The sequence below is a fragment of the Heterodontus francisci genome, chromosome 18, assembly GCF_036365525.1.
Source record: "Heterodontus francisci isolate sHetFra1 chromosome 18, sHetFra1.hap1, whole genome shotgun sequence".
Taxonomy (NCBI): Eukaryota; Metazoa; Chordata; class Chondrichthyes; order Heterodontiformes; family Heterodontidae; genus Heterodontus; species Heterodontus francisci.
Genome location: NC_090388.1, coordinates 43,443,529 through 43,463,539, shown reverse-complemented (window position 1 = coordinate 43,463,539; position 20,011 = coordinate 43,443,529). Strand labels below are relative to the sequence as shown.

General features: G+C 44.6%; 1 protein-coding gene across 2 annotated transcripts in view; it reads left to right on the top strand.

The window, feature by feature from the left end:
- Positions 1 to 20,011, top strand: part of LOC137379580 (coiled-coil domain-containing protein 91-like) — a 245,325-nt gene that overhangs the window by 171,713 nt on the left and 53,601 nt on the right. For both annotated transcript variants that reach the window (XM_068050611.1, XM_068050613.1), the window contains exon 8: positions 3,205 to 3,312. In XM_068050611.1, the coding sequence (XP_067906712.1) occupies positions 3,205 to 3,312 (108 nt within the window). The remainder of the gene's footprint in view (positions 1 to 3,204; positions 3,313 to 20,011) is intronic.

Sequence of the window (20,011 nt, the reverse complement as noted above, 5' to 3'; positions counted from 1 at the left end):
GAGTGGCCCCCTCATTACCATCTGTCATCACCTCAGTCCTTTCATGGCGCCCTTGATCCCTATGGGGTGCGGGCGGGGGGGGTGGGACCACTAGCTGGGGTGCAACTGGCATGCACTCCATGCTTCTGTGACATCAGTGCCACTGACTTGTTAATGCTGCTGAGTCTGGCATGCATCCTCTGCTTGTCAGTGTTCTGTTCCTGCATCCACTGAATGATGCCGCACACGGCTCTCCATGAGGTTCGCTATACTCTCAGTGGAGGAGCTCACACACTCAAAACACTAAATCATTGTGGAGCACATGAGATGAATGGACTCCTCTATTCTCATCCCATGACTCTGCAGTGCTTCAGGTAACTCCAACATGGGCACACATTGCCCGATAGTTCTCCAGGTAGAGCCGCCTATTACTTGACTCACTTGGCACTGTGTCCTACCCTCCTGAGCAGGGCTGTGTCTGTCCTCCATCCTCAGAGGAGGACTGGCCTAAGCTGAATCCTCCAACTGTGAAGTGGCATGTGCTTCACCCTGTGCCACTTCTAATGCGTTCAGACCCACAGAGGTGCGTGTTTGCGCAGGCGGGGAGTGTGCTGTTAAGATGTGACGGTGCAGCATCCGAGGTATCTTCCTCCTCTGAGTCCTTGGGGACTTGTTCCCTGCGCGTGGACTGCTGGCTGTCTGCAGTTGACCCTTTGGGAAGCATAATAAAAGATTGTGAGGAGAGATCAGTACATTCAACAGATGCTTCTGCTGCTTAAAATAATGACATGACATCTTCAGCAATGACAGCTGGTTGCATGGGGAGCATTGGCATGCATCCCCTAAAGCAGGAAATGATGATATGTCTTCACCCTGTCTGCAGTTGACCCCTGTTTCTCTGTCCTCTGCATCCCTGAGGCCAGACACCCTGGCCACATCAGCACCTGCACCTCGAATAGTGTCAGAGCCGCGAGTTGTGCCTGCCCACTTTCCAGGTGTGCCCTCGGTCTCGAGCATTCATCTCCCTTTTGGCCTGCAAGGTGAAGAACGATGCCATTAGCATGAGGCCTTCCTCCCTCTCCACTTGCAGCCTGTCATTCGCAGACGATATTACAGACTGCACTCCAGCCTTCTGACCAGCAGCACTAAGGTTCTGACCTATGCTTCTTGGTCAGCGAGGCATCACAGCACATCTCTCACCCATGGTGATTAGCCCGCTATGTGCCCTTAGGATGGTCCTCTCCTTGGCACTATGGTGACAGTTGACTGGGAGGCATACAATCTGGGTCTCTCTCGCCACTCACCTTGCCTGACCTAATAAGGTCTTTGAAGTGTTTCTGGCATTGCACTCAGGTCCTCCTCACCACTCCTCTGCTGCTGATCTCGTGTGCATCCTGAAACCATGCCCTTTTGGTTAGTCTTGGGGGCCTACTTTGGCCGCTGGCAGGGAAGAGAATTTTCCTTTGTGCACTCACTGCCTTGAGCAGGACCTCCAGTGAATTATCAAAAAATTGCAGGGTTGTCATGGCACAGAGGCCTTCCCTGCCCACTGCCCTTTGCTCTCTGCTCTGGCTATGGCTCCATTTTGTGGATGAATGGCATCTTCGGCAATGGCAGCCGCTCGCCCTATAAATTGGGCCCGCATCTGTCTTGGTCCCCTGTCTGCTGCCACTAATTGGGTGGTGAACGTGACTCATGGCCAATTAAGTGATTTCTATATGAAAATTGCGTGTGCTCGTTTTCATGTCAGTGCGGGGTCAGGACCTAGAGGTCATCACGACGTCAAGATCCCAACCCAGGAATTGAAATTCTGTCCAATGTTTCCATTTGTGGGGTCGAGCAAAACTGGAGGCCGTCAATCATCAAAAAAGTTAAATAGGGAATTCAGAAGAAACTTCCTTACCCAGTGACCAATGAGAATGTGGACAGGGAGTGGTTGAAGTGAATAGTATAGATGAATTTAAGGGGAGGCCAGATAAGCATACAAGGGAGAAGGAAATAGACGGTTGTGCTAAATGTTAGATGAGGAAAGACAGGAGGAGGCTTGAGTGGAGCATAAACACCTGCACCAACTGAGTGGCCAGTTTCTGTGCTTTATATCCGATGTAATACCTTATTTCCACGAGACTCTTGGTTCCCCACTATTTCTGGAATGTTTCTTGTGTCTTCTACCATGATGACAGGCACAAAGTATTTGTTTAATGCCTCTGCCGTTTCATTATTCCCCATTATAATTTCTCCTATCTCTGCCTGTTACTTTTGCTAATCTCTTCCTTATCAATAAGTGTTGTTTTCATTCTGTGCCGTCTTTGAAGCCTGACATTTGTAGGCTATTTTGTGACTGAAAAACCCATGAAAGAAAGAAATGTGATCCAATGAAAAGTGATAAATAGCAACAACTTTCCAAAAATTGGAAAATCCCCCATTAAAATTAAAGTTCACAGTTAGCAAAATTAGAACATTCCACTTAATCTAGAGGAGGAATGAAAGGAGTTACACATTTCAAAGATACATTCTTGGGTTAGAAAATGATCTGTGTATCTTTGTCCAGTCTGATCACTTACATTTTGGAACATCTGTGGTTCTTTTCCCACAAATTCAAAGTCCTGGAATGGTTTTGCATAGGACGCGATAGTTGCCCTGCCACACCCCACACAATGGGGTGTCTGCCTCATTACCTTTTATGCTCCACTTCTCGGAATTTCCATCTGCTTTTACTTGACTTGACGTTTTTAGCATCATGTTGCCCCATGGGATTTCACAGCATGCAGATTTAATGTGTAGAGGATGTGGTATTTGTCAGTTAGTGAAATATGTCTGGTGGTCTTTCTTCAACAGCTTTCATTTGCCTGCGTCCTGTGTGGTCTGCCTTTAGATCACTAAATCGAGCCCACTTTAGTCAAGTGAACCCACTACCTTCCCAGCTGCCTGTGATATGTCTGGATTTTGCAGGAGGAAGCAGTCTTTGAAATGGGAATGCTGACTGGGATATTTCGCATGCAGAAACTCCAATTGGTTCACTTTATATTAGACTGAAGTTTCATTACTTTATATTAATAACCTTTAATTCAAAAGAGTAAATGACCAGTAGATGTTTTCTGAAAGATATAAAGCTAATTGTACTCTTATGCTTTTTAATATTTTAAACTGACTAAATTGAGGAAATAAATGTTTCTGTGCTTAAAAATAAAACCTGTTTGACTTGGCTTGTTCTCTTTGTTCAAGGCATTAACAAAGTCAGCTGTACTGCAGCAGCAAGAGGTAAGCAGAGAACACCTTCAATCAACCATAGAGAAACAAATGCAGAAATGTGAAGTACTGCTCAATGCACAGGTAATGTTATTGCTTCAAGCACAGATACCTTGCTTTTTCTGTGAAGCCCAAGTGTCCTGTGTAATTATTTATGTGTTCAGGGTGGTTTGAGAATCTTAGGTTTTACTACATTTATTGTTATTTGGATAAGGATAAGAGTAGTCCTCGGGTGAAGGTGCTAAATTGGGGGAAGGCTAATTATAACAATATTAGGCATGGAACTGAAGAATTTAGATTGGGAATGGCTGTTTGAGGGTAAATCAACATCTGACATGTGGGAGTCTTTCAAACGTCAGTTGATTAGAATCCAGGACCAGCATGTTCCTGTGAGGAAGAAGGATAAGTTTGGCAAGTTTCGGGAACCTTGGATAACGCGGGATATTGTGAGCCTCGTCAAAAAGAAAAAGGAAGCATTCGTAAGGGCTGGAAGGCTAGGAACAGACGAATCCCTTGAGGAATATAAAGACAGTAGGAAGGAACTTAAGCAAGGAGTCAGGAGGGCTAAAAGGGGTTATGAGAAGTCATTGTCAAACAGGATTAAGGAAAATCCCAAGGCTTTTTATACGTATATAAAGAGCTAGAGGGTAACCAGGGAAAGGGTTGGCCTGCTCAAGGACAGAGAAGGGAATCTATGTGTGGAGCCAGAGGAAATGGGCGAGGTACTAAATGAGTCATTTGCATCAGTATTCCCCAAGGAGAAGGACTTGGTGGATGATGAGCCTAGGGAAGGGAGTGTAGATAGTCTCAGTCATTTCATTATCAAAAAGGAGGTGGTGTTGGGTGTCTTGCAAAGCATTAAGGTAGATAAGTCCCCAGGGCCTGATGGGATCTACCCCAGAATACTGAGGGAGGCAAGGGAAGAAATTGCTGGGGCCTTGACAGAAATCTTTGCATCCTCATTGGCTACAGGTGAGGTCCCAGAGGACTGGAGAATAGCCAATGTTGTTCTTTTGTTTAAGAAGGGTAGCAAGGATAATCCAGGAAATTATAGGCCGGTGAGCCTTACGTCAGTGGTAGGGAAATTATTAGAGAGGATTCTTCGGGACAGGATTTACTCCCATTTGGAAACAAATGGACTTATTAGCGAGAGGCAGCATGGTTTTATGAAGGGGAGGTCGTGTCTCACTAATTTGATTGGGTTTTTTGAGGAAGTGACGAAGATGATTGATGAGGGAAGGGCGGTGGATGTTGTCTATATGGACTTTAGTAAAGCCTTTGACAAGGTCCTTCATGGCAGACTGATACAAAAGGTGAAGTCACATGGGATCAGAGGGGAGCTGGCAAGATGGATACAGAACTGGCTCGGTCATAGAAGACAGGGTAGCAGTGGAAGGGTGCTTTTCTGAATGGAGGGATGTGACTAGTGGTGTTTCGCAGGGATCAGTGCTGGGACCTTTGCTGTTTGTAGTATATATAAATGATTTGGAGGAAAATGTAGCTGGTCTGATTAGTAAGTTTGCAGACGACACAAAGGTTGGTGGAGTTGCGGACAGTGATGAGGATTAAGAACAAAGAACAAAGAAAATTACAGCACAGGAACAGGCCCTTTGGCCCTCCAAGCCTGCACCGATCCAGATCCTCTATCTAAACATGTCGCCTATTTTCTAAGGGTCTGTATCTTTTTACTTCCTGCCCATTCATGTATCTGTCTAGATACATCTTAAAAGACGCTATCGTGCCCGCGTCTACCACCTCCGCTGGCAACGCGTTCCAGGCACCCACCACCCTCTGCGTAAAGAACTTTCCACGCATATCCCCCCTAAACTTTTCCCCTTTCACCTTGAATTCGTGACCCCTAGTAATTGAATCCCCCACTCTGGGAAAAAGCTTCTTGCTATCCAACCTGTCTATACCTCTCATGTCAGAGGATACAGCAGGATATAGATCGGTTGGAGACTTGGGCGGAGAAATGGCAGATGGAGTTTAATCCGGACAAATGTGAGGTAATGCATTTTGGAAGGTCTAATGCAGGTGGGAAGTATACAGTAAATGGCAGAACCCTTCGGAGTATTGACAGGCAGAGAGATCTGGGCGTACAGGTCCACAGGTCACTGAAAGTGGCAACGCAGGTGGATAAGGTAGTCAAGAAGGCATACGGCATGCTTGCCTTCATCATTCGGGGCAAAGAGTATAAAAATTGGCAAGTCATGCTGCAGCTGTACAGAACTTTAGTTAGGCCACACTTAGAATATTGCGAGTAATTCTGGTCGCCACACTACCAGAAGGACGTGGAGGCTTTGGAGAGGGTACAGAAGAGGTTTACCAGGATGTTGCCTGGTCTGGAGGGCATTAGCTATGAGGAGAGGTTGGATAAACTCGGATTGTTTTCACTGGAACAACGGAGGTGGAGGGGCGACATGATAGAGGTTTACAAAGTTATAAGCGGCATGGACAGAGTGGATAGTCAGAAGCTTTTTCCCAGGGTGTAAGAGTCAGTTACTAGGGGAAATAGGTTTAAGGTGAGAGGGGCAAAGTTTAGAGGGGATGTGCGAGACAAGTTCTTTACACAGAGGGTGGTGAGTGCCTGGAATTTGTTGCCGGGGGAGGTGGTGGAAGCAGGTACCATAGAGACGTTTAAGAAGCATCTTGACAAATACATGAATAGGATGGGAATAGAGGGATACGGACCCCGGAAGTGCAGAAGGTTTTAGTTTAGGCAGGCATCAAGATCGGCGCAGGCTTGGAGGGCCGAATGGCCTGTTCCTGTGCTGTACTGTTCTTTGTTCTTTGTACTCATGGCGCTCCTAATTTTATTTATTTATTTTATTTTAATTCCTGATGTTTCTTTCATACTGGATGTTAAACAAAGTAGTTCTATTACTTCCAAAGGTCAATAATACACTGAACATCAGACAGGTCTGCTCACATTTTCTGAATCAATTAACTAAATCTAAAATTGCTAATGGTCTTGAAATGAAGTTGTACCAGAATTTCTCCGTTCATAAGCTAGTCATACAGTAAATTTGCATAATTTTGACATATTTCTCACATCACACCTATATTGAATCTGTAGTATAACTGTAGTTTAAGCTGATCCGTCCCCGCCTTCTAATGGGACAATTTTCCGCAGCACCAGCTTTTGTATTGGCTGCAGTCAAGGAAAGAGAGATAAAACTTGTATTTATACAGCACCTTTCATGACCTCAGGATGTCCCAAAGTGCTTCAGAGTCAATGGTGTACTTTTGAAGTGGAATCACTGCTGTAATGGAACATGGCAGCCAATTTGTGTGCAGCAGGGTCCCATAAATAGCAATGAAATGAGTGGTAAGCAATGTTGATTGATGGACGCTGGGGAGAACTCCCCTGATTTTCATATAATGCCACAGGGTCTTTTATGTCCACCCTGAGGTGGACAAGGCCACAGTTTAATATCTCATCAGAAAGTTGGCACCTCCAACAGTGTTGTATTCACTCAGTACAACAGTGAAGCGTCAGCCTAGATTTTCTACTGACCTCCGGAGTGCGACTTAAACCCAAACCTTCTGACTCGGCTAGAGTGCTATCACTGGGCGCAGTCTGACAACTGACTAGCTGCTGCTGAGCAATAACTAGGTGGTGGAAAGCAAAATGTTTAAATTTAAATAAAGAGGAAAATTTTTTAAAATGTTTATAAAGGTTTGCAGCCTGTCTACTAGATCACCGTAGTTTTATCCTTGCTCGTGCGTTCTTAATATTACTGTATAGAATTTAATGATGTCGAGGGAGGAGCAGTATTATACAACATATTTGCTCCCTTGCTGCCCTCAACCAGCAGTTCTACAGTATGAAGCAGAGTAGTAACCAGAAGTGGCATTTAGAATTCTAGGACAATCTAGTCAATTATTTAGGTATTTTTCAAACATTGTGTTTCTGAATTTCTGCTTGGTGCTGCTGGTGGGTGAAGTTTCTCGGTGGAAGAACTAAATCCAAAAATTAAAACAAAAAGACTGACTTGCATTTATATAGCGCCTTTCATGACCACCAGATGCCCCAAAGCACTTTGCAGATAATGAATACTTTTGAAGTATCATGTGTCACTAATCATATAGAAAAAGTGGCAGCCAATTTGTGCACAGCAAGCTCCCACAAACAGCAATGTGATGACCAGATATTCTGCTTTTATGATGTTAATTGAGGGTTAAATATTGACAGGACACCAGGGATAACTCCCTTGCTCTTCAAAATATTGCCATGGAATCTTTTACATCCACCTGAGAGGGCAGACGGTTTAACATCTCATCCAAAAGACGGCACCCACAACAATGCAGGATTCCCTCAGTGCTGCACTGGAGTGTCAGCCTTGGATTTTGTGTTCAAGTACTAGAGTGGAACTTGAACCCTCAACCTTCTGACTCAAGAGGCGAGAATATGACCAACTGACCAACGGCTGACACAGCTATAACATATTAGCCTTTATATTTCTTCATCAAAATAAGCGTGTCACTCTGCTCCACACACTGACCAGTCATAGGTTTTGTTCTTTTCACGTGCAGTAAAATGACAGCTGCTTTCCTGCTCAAAGCAATAAGTTTTACGCTACAAGTAACTGAAGGCACTGGATACTGCAAAGGCTATGGGCCCTGACAATATTCCGGCAATAGTACTGAAGACTTGTGCTCCAGAACTTTCTGCCCCCCTGTACTGTTCCAGTACAGCTACAGCACTGGCATCTACCCGGCAATGTGGAAAATTGCCCAGGTATGTCCTGTCCACAAAATGCAGGACAAGTCCAACCCAGCCAATTACCACCCCATCAGTCTACTATCAATCATCAGTAAAGTGATGGAAGGTATCATCAACAGTGCCATCAAGCGGCACTTGCTTAGCAATAACCTGTTCAGTGACGCTCAGTTTGGGTTCCACCAGGGCCACTCAGCTCCTGACCTCATTACAGCCTTGGTTCAAACGTGGACAAAAGAGCTGAACTCCAGAGGTGAGGTGAGAGTGACTGCCCTTGACATCAAGGCAGCATTTAACCGAGTATGGCATCAAGGAGCCCTAGCAAAACTGAAGTCAATGGGAATCAGGGGGAAAACTCTCTGCTGGTTGGAGTTATACCTAGTGCAAAGGAAGATGACTGTGGTTGTTGGCGGTCAATCATCTGAGCTCCAGGACATCACTGCAGGAGTTCCTCAGGGTAGTGTCCTCGGCCCAACCATCTTCAGCTGCTTCATCAATGACCTTCCTTCAATCATAAGGTCAGAAGTGGGGATATTCGCTGATGATTGCACAATGTTCAGCACCATTCGCGACTCCTCAGTTACTGAAGCAGTCCGTGTAGAAATGCAGCAAGACCTGGACAATATCAAGGCTTGGGCTGATAAGTGTCATTCGCGCCACACAAATGCCAGGCAATGACCATCTCCAACAAGAGAGAATCAAACCATCTCCCCTTGACATTCAATGGAATTATGATCACTAAATCCCCCACTATCAACTTCCTAGGGGTTACCATTGACCAGAAACTGAACTGGAGTAGCCATATAACTACTGTGGTTACAAGAACAGGTCAAAGACTAGGAATCCGGCGGCGAGTAACTCAGCTCCTGACTCCCTAAAGCCTGTCCACCATCTACAAGGCACAAGTCAGGAGTGTGATAGAATACTCTCCACTTGCCTAGATGGGTGCAGCTCTAACAACACTCAAGAAGCTCGACACCATCCAAAACAAAGCAGCCCACTTGATTGGCATCCCATCCACAAACATTCACTCCCTCCACCACCGACGCATAGTGGCAACAATGTGTACCATCTACAAGATGCACTGCAGCAACGCACCAAGGCTCCTTCGACAGAATCTTCCAAACCTGCGACCTCTACCAACTAGAAGAACAAGGGCAGCAAATGCATAGGAACACCACCATCTGCAAGTTCCCCTCCAAGTCACACATCATCCTGACTTGGAACTACATCACCGTTCCTTCACTGTCGCTGGGTCAAAATCCTGGAACTCCCTTCCTAACAGCACTGCGGGTGTACCTACCTCACATGGACTGCAGCGGTTCAAGAAGGCAGCTCACCACCACCTTTTCAAGGGCAATTAGGGATGGGCAATAAATGCTCGCCTAGCCAGCGATGCCCACATCCCATGAATGAATTTTTAAAGAAGTAATACTGAAATATTGAAAGTTCTGGCAGCTACTATATAACCATTTAAGTGTTATTGCTTCTAGAGCTGTTTGAAAAAATATTCTGAACTGCCATCCCCAATAAAAGTTGTTCTCGCCTTGGTTGACATTGTGCATCATTTTGGATTGTATTTTATTTTATTTGTTCTCAATTTTTTTAAGCATGTTCTGCTTCAGCTGACCAAAGTTTTAAAATTTTAGTACTAACTTGTGTAAATTGGTTGCCTACATTAAGACATGACTACACTGCAAAAAAGTACTTCATTGTTTGCAAAGCAGTTGGGGACATCTTGAAGCCATAATAGATACTGTATAAAAACAAGTTCTTAATGTTTCAGTTTGCCAGTTACAGAGTGCACGCTCTACCTAGAAATACATGGAAGTTGCAACACAGGAACAGGCCTTTCAGCCCAACCAGTTCTTTTCTATGTTTACCCTCCATGCAAGCAAATAGTTTTACTCACACTATTCCCATATCACTTGAATCCCTTTTCCTTCATCCACCTAATCTCGAATGTTGATGTAACTTCTGCCTTAGAAGTAAATTCCACAAAACTTTTCTCCTGCCCTCTGTTCTAAATCTCTTGTATTTAATCTTGTGTCCCCGTCATTTACTGGAAACAGTCTGCCTCCATCTACCCTGTTGGATCCCCTCATAATTTTATGTATTTTACTGGCCCGTAATCTGCGTTGTTCTGATGAAAAAGGGCATAACTCTTCAAGTCTTTATATTTGAATTTCCTCCGACCAGCTAGCATCCTAGTGAATCTGGGTTCTGTCCTCTAAAAGCTCAATATTTTTCCTACTGTTTGGAGCTCAATACAGTACATAGTATTTCGAGGTCTTAAGGTTTTATAGAGGCTCATTGTCCCCTCTTGGCATTTATATTCTATATCACTACAGGTAAAACCTAGAGGAGTTAACTTTTTCTTTTACAGCCTTATCAGCGTAAGGTGCAGCCTTTAATGTTCTCTAAGCCCATACCTCCAAGTCTCTCTACCCTTCCACAGCACCATACATTTTTTTTGTGTCAAAATACTTCATCTCACATTTGCTGACGTTGAATTCTATCTGCCAATTTTTAGCCCAATATCTCATCTTCACAATGTTCCATTGCAAATCCTTTTGCTTCTTCTAAACAACTATATGTCCTATTTTGGTATCATCTACAGATTTTAATACCAATTGTCCTTTATCCAAATCATTGATGTACACAGTGAATAGAAGTGGTCCCAAAACTGAATCCTGAAGGACACTACTACCCCCTCTTAAAAAAAACTGCCGTTAGCTTATTCTCTCTCTTTTCCCTTCTTTTTAAATTCCAGAAACCTTCTTGTGGAAGGATGATGCTGGAGCCTATCTTTACTCAGTTTCACATTTATTGTACAGAGTAAAAGGATTACAAACATATAGCTCCTCACTTAAAAACCTTCTGTGCCGTAAATGACTCTATGACTCCACCAGTCTCAGTAAGTGTCTGCTTATATGAGCTCAAGTAATTAAATATAATTAAACCATTGATACACAATTAACAGATTAACATTCTAGCCAATTTTTAATCCCATTTTCTGTCTTGTAATTCCACATCCTTAAAATATCAAGTACTTTCCCATGTTGTATCTGGTCAAAGGCTTTCCAAAGTCCATGTACACATACACCCACTGTTTTTTCCCCCCCATCAATGAAGTCATACCTCACTTTCATCCTTAGAGAATACATGCAGGTTGGAAAAAGCCAAGGTTTAGAAAGCACCCTATATGTGGTGGAATTAAACTAGTTAATTCCACACAGTTTACCAGTACAGTACACTAGTAGCTTTCCTACTGCTTTTCCACCGAAGACCACCCTATTCATTAAGACATTAACATCAACATTATTGAAATTGTGTGGGAAGAATGCAGGTCCCCAATGACTATTTACCCCTGCAAATCCCATTAATGAGCTAGGCTTGTTGGCCAGTCACTAATATAGCACCAAAGTACTGTGTACCTGTCATTAATTGATTAGATAATTGAGTAGCACGAGTTTGAGCTGTCTCTAGGCACATCACTGTCCTGAGTAGATTGTTCCATCAGGCTGAAGACGTTGTATGAGGAAACTGAAGCGTGGCAGAATAGCTGTTGTAAACTGTTACTTGGGCACTGGATATGAGACCAAATGCTAATATGGCCAAGTTGAGTGTCTACTACGATTGGACCACAGAGAGGAAAGCAATTACTGAAGCTCTTTACCTCCAGCTTTTGAATTACCGTTCATTGAAATATGTTGTGTACATGTTGTGGTCCAGAGAATAGCAGCAATGCAGTTAGTGATGCTAATTAAGAAGAGTTCCTGATAATAGAAAAACAATATTAGAGTAGAAGGGCAGGTTAGGGCATGTGATCCAAATAAGCGTTCTTATACAAACACACCATGTATAAGGAACAAATTGAATAAATTGCAGGTGCAAATTCAACTTGGTGGGCACGACATTTTAGCCATTACTGAGACATGGCTGCAAGATGGTCAGGACTGGGAGGTAAGCAGACAGTGGAGACTCTATGGGTAGAAGTAAGACACTGAAAAGGATCCAAAACTTAGTAGGTGTGTCTAGGCCCCAGGTAGCAGCTGTGAAGTGGCAGAATGTATAAATGGAGAGATAAGACAAAGATGTAGCAAAGGCAGAGTGGTTTTAATGGGGCATTTTAACTTCTTTATAGAAAGTGATAAGCATATGTCAGAAAGGTGGTGAATTTCTTGAGTATGTTCAGGATAGCTTTCTGCAACAATGTGTCCTAGAATACCGTAAAATTTCAAAATTAGCCGATTATACCAAACTTGGAGGTGTGGTAAACAGTGAGGATGATACCAACCAACTGCAAGAGGACCTAGATAGGCTAGCAGAATGGGCAGACAAGTGGCAGATGGAATTTAATACAGAGAAGTGTGCGGTGATGCATTTTGGCAGAAGGGATAGGGAGAGGCAATATAGACTAAATGACACAATTGTAAAGATTGTACAGGGACAGAGGGACCTGGGGGTTCATGTGCATAGATCTTTGAAGATGGCAGGACATATTGAGAGAGTAGTTAGCAAAGCATATGGGATCTTGCGCTTCATAAATAGAGGTATGCGTACAAAAGCAGGGAAGTTATGCTGAACCTGTATAAAGCTCTGGTTAGGCCACAACTATAGTATTGCACCCAGTTCTAGACACCACACTTTCAGGAGGAGGTGAGGGTCCTTGAGAGAGTGCAGAGGAGAGATACCAGAGTGGTTCCAAGGATGAGGGATTTTAGCTACAAGGTTAGATTTCGAAGCTGGAGTAGTTCTCCTTGGAGCAAAGGAAATTTGATAGAGGTGTACAACACCACCATCTGCAAGTTCCCCTCCAAGCCACACACCATCCTGACTTGGAACTATGTCGCCATTCCCTCACTGTCGCTGGGTCAAAATCCTGGAACTCCCTTCCTAACAGCACTGTGGGTGTACCTACACCATGTGGACTGCAGCGGTTCAAGAAAGCAGCTCACCACCACCTTCTCAAGGGCAATTAGGGATGGGCAATAAATGCTGGTCTAGCCAGTGCACCCACATCCTGTGAAAGAAAAAGAAAATTGATGGGTTTAGATGATAGACAAAGAAAAGCTGTTCCCATTAGCTATCTTTGGGCCTCCTTATCTCGAGAGACAATGGATACGCGCCTGGAGGTGGTCAGTGGTTTGTGAAGCAGCGCCTGGAGTGGCTATAAAGGCCAATTCTGGAGTAACAGGCTCTTCCACAGGTGCTGCAGAGAAATTTGTTTGTTGGGGCTGTTGGACAGTTGGCTCTCCCCTTGCGCCTCTGTCTTTTTTCCTGCCAACTACTAAGTCTCTTCGACTCGCCACAATTTAGCCCTGTCTTTATGGCTGCCCGCCAGCTCTGGCGAATGCTGGCAACTGACTCCCACGACTTGTGATCAATGTCACACGATTTCATGTCGCGTTTGCAGACGTCTTTATAACGGAGACATGGACATTAGCTAATGGTACAAGGAATAGGGGACACAAATTTAAGGTTTTGGGCAAGAGATGTAGGGGAGATGTGAGGAATAACATTTTTACCAAGTGAGTGGAAATGACCTGGAACTCGCTGCCTGTGAGGTTGGTGGAAGCAGAGATGATGAGTGATTTCAAAAGGAAATTGGATGGGCACTTGATTGAAATAAGTACAGGGCTACCGGGATAGAAGGGGGGAATGTGACTGATTGGATTGCTCGACAGAGAGCCATCATGAACTTGATGGGTCGAATGGCCTCCTTTTGTGCTAACATGATCCTGACTCTGGGAACCAACAAGGGGGCATGCCATATTAAATTTAATAATGAGTAATGAGCCAGATTTAGTCTAACAGTGCATGAACATTTATCTAATAGCAATCATAATCAACTTCAATAAAAGCAATATACTGTGGAGGCTGGAAATCTGAAATAACAACAGTGCTGGAAATACTCAGCAGGTCTGGCAGCTTCTGTGGAGAGAGAAACGGAGTTAACATTTTAGGTCTGTGGCCTTTTATCAATTATAATCAAGTTCAATGTTTATTTGAAAGGAACAAACATGAAACAGTTGCTAGGATTCTAGACTTAGGTAAGGCTGACTTCAACGGGATGAGCTACAGACTGTCCCAAGTAAACTGGGCAAATCTGTTCATGGGTAAAATGGCCTAACGGTCAATGGGAGGTGTTCAAAAAAAATTGTGGTGGAGAACCAGTTTATACCCTAAAGGGGCAAGAGCTCTTCTTGCCAAAAAAACAACCATGGATGACAAAAGAGGTAAGAGACTATATAAAACTGAAAGAAAAAGCATACAAAAATTCTTGGTGAATGAACGGGGTACAAAGAACAGCAAAGGGTGATGAAACAAATCGTAAGAACTACAGAAAGAGAGTATGAAAAGAAACTTGCAAGAGATCTAAAAATCAGCACACGGCATTCACAATTATTATGAAAAAGAGGGTGGTCGGGAGCAATGTGATTCCCTTGAAAACTGAAAACAGTGATATTGTCAATGGAACTAAGGAAATGGCAAGTATGTTGAATAGTTACTTTGTGTCAGTATTTACAGTACAGTGCCGGACATCCCAAGGAAATTAATATTGAATCAGGGACGGTCTCAACAAAATTAACACATGCAAAATAACAGTAAGGAAGAAAATAATGGCACTAAAGAGTGGCAAATCTCCAGGATCATATGGTTTCCATCCCAGGGTTTTAAAGGAAGTTGGTGAGAACATTGCAGATGCCCTAACTATGATCTCCCAAAGTTCTCTGAATTCAGGAATCATTCTTTTAGATTGGATAAGTTCATGTCACTGCAATATGTTAGAAAGGTGAGAGGGGGAAACTGGGGAATTATAGTCCAGTTGGCATTACTACTATTGTTAGGAAATTACAGGACTCTATAATTAAGGATAGAGTGACTGAACACCATGAAAATTTTCAGCTAGTCAGAGAGAGCCACCATGGATTTTTAAAGGGTATATCATGCCGGATGAAACTGATTGAATTTTTGAAGAGGTGACTAAAGCAATGGACAGAGGGATGCCTGCATTTGGCATATATATGCACTTCCACAAGGCATTCAGTAAAGTCCCTCATAAGAGACTGTTAGCTCAAATTGAAGCTCATGGAATTGAATATACACTATTGACCTGGTTAGTAAATTAGCTGAGCAGCAGCAGCAGCAAACAGTGAGTAAGGATAATGGGCAGGTGCTGTTATTGGCGGGATGAGACTAGTGGCATTCCACAGGGATCTGTGCTGGGATCTCAACTATTCACTGTATTTATTAACAATTTAGATGATGGAATAGAGAACCACATGCCAAATTTGCCATTGACACTGTGAGCAGTGCAAATGGGAGCATAAAATTAAAAAGATATTAACAGATTAACTGGGTAAAACTGTAACAAATGGATTTCAATGTACGCAAAATTAAGTCATCCCCTTTGGACCTGGAAAGTACCTTGTTCTATCATTTTAAATGGTGAAAAGTTAGAAGAGTGGAGGTCCAAAGAGACTTGGTGGTATATAGATCATAAAAATGTCATGGGCAGGTGCAGAAAAAAATCAAAAAGACTAAAGGAATGCTGGCTTTTATATCCAGAAGGCGAGAATGCAAGGAGGTAGAAGATATGCTACAGCTATGCAAAACCCTGCTTCAATCACACCTGGAGTACTGTGAGCCATTCTGGGTACCACACCTTAGTAAGGATAATTTTGACCTTGGCGGGAGTGCAGCATAGATTTACTGAAATGATAAAAGCAAAATACTGCGGATGCTGGAAATCTGAAACAAAAACAAGAAATGCTGGAATCACTCAGCAGGTCTGGCAGCATCTGTGGAAAGAGAAGCAGAGTTAACGTTTCGGGTCAGTGACCCTTCTTCGGGACTGACAAATATTACACCTAATCTGTACTAATGCTTTGTCTTTCAACACACCATTAACATATTGTTTTCCTTTGCTCCGTGACCTTTTGGTCAGCTATGTGGCCTGGTCCAATCTGCACCTTCTCCTTTGTTATCTCTTGCCCCACCCCCACCTCACTTGCTTATAACCTGTGACGTTTCTAATATTTGTCAGTCCCGAAGAAGGGTCACTGACCCGAAACGTTAACTCTGCTTCTCTTTCCACAGATGCTGCCAGACCTGCTGAGTGATTCCAGCATTTCTTGTTTACTGAAATGATACCTGGATTCCAAAGGTTAAAAATATGAGGAGAGATTGCACAAACTAGGGTTGTATTCCCTGGAATTTAGAAGGTTAAGGGGTGGCTTGATTGAAATTTTCAAGATATTAAGGAGAACAGTTAGGGTAGATAGCGGGAGACTGTTTCCGCTGGTCTGGGAGTAGGGGATATATCCTAAAAGTTGGAGCCAGACCTTTGAGGAGTGAAACTAGAAAACACGTCTGCATGCAAAGGGTGGTATAAGTTTGGAACTCTTTTCCGCAAATGGCAGTTGATGCTTGGTCAGTTTTAGTTAGTTTTATGTCTGAGGCTGTAGGGACTAAATGCCCTTTTCCTGTTGCTGTATTCTTACATCTGTTGGTGAGCAAGCATATATGCTTATCAGTAACCCATTTAAAACAGTGGTAACTGCAGCAGAGTTATTAACATTTTGATTGAATGGATGCTATTTGTATGTTAATGAAGTACGCTGAACAAATAGCGTGTAGGTGGAAGAAACTTTTTTTCTGGCGATGCGTGGGTTTCCCTCAAATTGATATTCTACAGATGCAATTGTAATGTAGATCCCACTATCTTTATGGGTTTTTCCTTCTGCTACCAAAATAAAAGAAACCATGGCTGTGCTGCTAAATTTTTTGAGGCAGTTCAGTGCATCTGCACCTTTGCATCTCCAGATAAGATTGTGTCTTGATATACGTGTGATGCACCATGCTGGTTCATCATCTATTACCAGTCCACCACTCCATTTTTGTTCAGTTAAGAGGAGAAAGAACTATTTATATTCTTTGCTTGCTCTCTGCTATTTATAAAAGACTGAGTTTCCATTTTCCAAATTGTTCTCCAGTGAGTTTACAGGAAACACAGTCGTGTGTCATTTTAACATCAGGCTCGCAAATTACATAATGGGCTGGATTTTTACATCGGGTGAGAAGTGAAAGTTGAAACCCAAACCTGTCCCTGGGTGGGAAGCAGGAATGGGCCCCGAGTTTCATGGGGGTGGCCAGTTAATTGCTATTAAGATGGGTTTGGTGGCCAATTAACAGTTGCCAGGGCGGGAACAGAGGTGGGCTGATTCAAGTTTGGGCCCGATTTAAGCTCACCATGGCAGCCAATATTGTGGCTGCCATTTCACTGCTGTGATTGCACAATGAAGGATCACAGAAGACTTCATTTCCACAAAGTCTCAGGAGAGCCAGAGGCTTGGAGTCCGGTGCAGGGCAGCCCCTCAATTTTCAGATGCAGACATGGAGGTGATGCTGGACGCAGTGAAGGAGAGGAGGAAGGTCCTGTTCCTGGAGAGTGGCACGAGGAGTCCACCCACAGACCAAGCCGGCATGGATGGACATTGCTGCCACTGACAGCAGCAGAAGCATGGTGAGAAGAACTGGATTCAGTGCAGGAAAAGGTTCAATGATCTGATATGATTTGGCAAGGTGAGTGCTACCTCCAATCCTAAGGACAGGCCTATGGGTATTCACTCTCCAGCAGACAAACCAGCTGAGGAGCATCAGACTCCATGCTGCTCCTGGATGTTGGAGAGGGGTGTGTGCACATGCCACTTACTGACCTATCAGAATGGCTCAGAGCCATAGTGCTGCTGAGGACCTGTCACCAGTGATGGACACACGCCCTCCAATGAGCTGGAACAGCTGCTATTGGCCGTAGAGGACAGTATTGCCTTATCTAGCTCTCTCTTGTCCTTGCAGGAGAAATGGGCACTGATGTCCAAGAGAGGGCCCAAACTGGTGGAGGGACGTCCTTCACATTATCAGACCAATGGAGCAGGGAACAATGGAGATAGCCAGGATTGCAGACCACAAGGAAGTCGGCCTTGGCAAAATGGGTATATGTAGAGATAGTGCTTAGAGAGGGCACTGTGCTCAATAAGGGGGTATATTGCAATCCACCCCATCCGACAGCATGCTGAACACTGAATTGCATTGGGAAACCCCAGCACTGCAGAGGTTTCTGCTCTACAAGGCTAGATTTCATGATTTCTTCTGTCTCCCACTGGTGCAGTCGTCCACCCAAGGAGACCTTCTCTCTACCAATCACTGGGCCAAGACGACTAGCAAAGTTAAGAAGCATCATCATACCTTACAAGCGCACTGTCCACTAGCGCAGATACACTCACCTCAGTGGTCCTTGCGCGCGGTTAGATAGGGTGCCACTGGGTGAGGAACACGGCCCTAGTATGCAGGAGGAGGTACCAGAGGCAGAGACAGCTGTGGGCAGTTCCCCTTGGAGGAGGGAGGACAGACAGAGCCCTGTGAAGCTGAGTACAGATGCAAGAGCTTATGGGTCACAGGAAAGGAGGCTTTACCTAGACCAGCAGCAAGAGATATGATGCCACATGTCGGAGTTCCCTGAGGCAGTGTGGGGTCATGGGCTGAGAATGGAGGAGTACATTCAGTTCCTATGCGTCACAATCGCTCAGGGCTTTATGCACATGAGCTTCTCCATGGTGAGAATGGCCAACCTCATGAAGAGCCATATGTGGCAGCACTTAAAGTGACCTACACAGGATGCATGCCACACTATGTAGCCCGGACCTGTCAGTTGTACAGAGATGTTTCAAGGGGATTCCAGTTGCAATCCAGCTTGTGCTCCCCTCCAGCCATCCGAGTGCCATCCAAGGGTGGAGGATGAGGGTGCCACCCCTCACGGGATGTCTTCATCATCTTCGGCCTCCTTGGCCCTTCTGACAGTGAGAGCATCTGTGCAGCAGGGCCCATTGATGGAGGCTGCTGCTGCAATGATGCAGGTGCAGCAATCTCTGGAGATGCTACCATAGGCACCTCTACGAGGAGGATGGCTGCCACATGCATCTCAGCTGCAAGCTGAGACAAGCGAGCAGGCTGCCTCCACCTCCTCTGAGGCCACAAGGGGAGCACCACGTAGAAGTGGTTAAGTGTGGAGGTCACCGTGTCGTGCAGAGCACTCAGTTTGGTCACTGGGGTGCCTGCCTGCTGTAACTGCGCGCTGTTTTCCTTTCTGAGCACAATGTAAATGATGAGACTTGAAGCCACACATGTGCAACTCCTTTTATTAATGGCGGGAGAAGAAAAGAGGGGTGAGATGGTGAGGGAGATCAAGGATTCCTCAACGGTGACAGCAAAACCTTTGGGCAGATGTCCTTCATGAACTATTGCCGTTCTCAAGATCTGGAGGGCCATATTATTGGCAAGAACAGCAGACCACCACAATGAGCAAGACCCTTGCTGGAATGTATTGCAGGGTGCTATCTGACCGGCCCAGGCACCAGAACAGCATCTTCAGAAGCACAGTGGCCTGCTCAGTGGTGGTCCTGCTGAGTGGATGGCTTTGGCTGTATCACCTCTGTGCCTCTGTCTGGAGCTGTCATAGAGGGGTGAGTAGCTATCTCTTGAAGGGATTTTTTTTATTTCATGGAATGTGGGCATCGCTGGCAAGGTCAGCATTGCTTGCCAATCCCTCATTGCTCTTGAGAAGGTGGTGGTGAGCTACCTTCTTGAACCACTGCAGTCCATCTGGTGTAGGTACACCCACAGTGCTGTTAGAGTAGGAGTTCCAGGATTTTGATCTGGCATCAGTGAAGGAATTTTTTCAAGTCAGGATGGCATGTGCCCTAGAATCCATTCATGGTGGAGGATGAAGGAGTCATGGCAGCTGCCAGGAAAGCGAGCGTACACTTGGAGGAAGCTCTTGTTGTGGTCGCAAATCAGTTGAACGTTGAGGGAGTGGAAGCCGTTCCACTGGCCGCTCAGTCAGTGCCGAATAGCAATGCGAATACAATCGGTGATGCCCTGCACGTGAGGCAATCCAGCGATGGTGGTGAAACACACTGCTAGCTGTGCCTGTGAGGCCCCCATCTGTCTGGAATTGAATTATTTTCATTTTTTCATAGGATGTGGGCGTTGCTG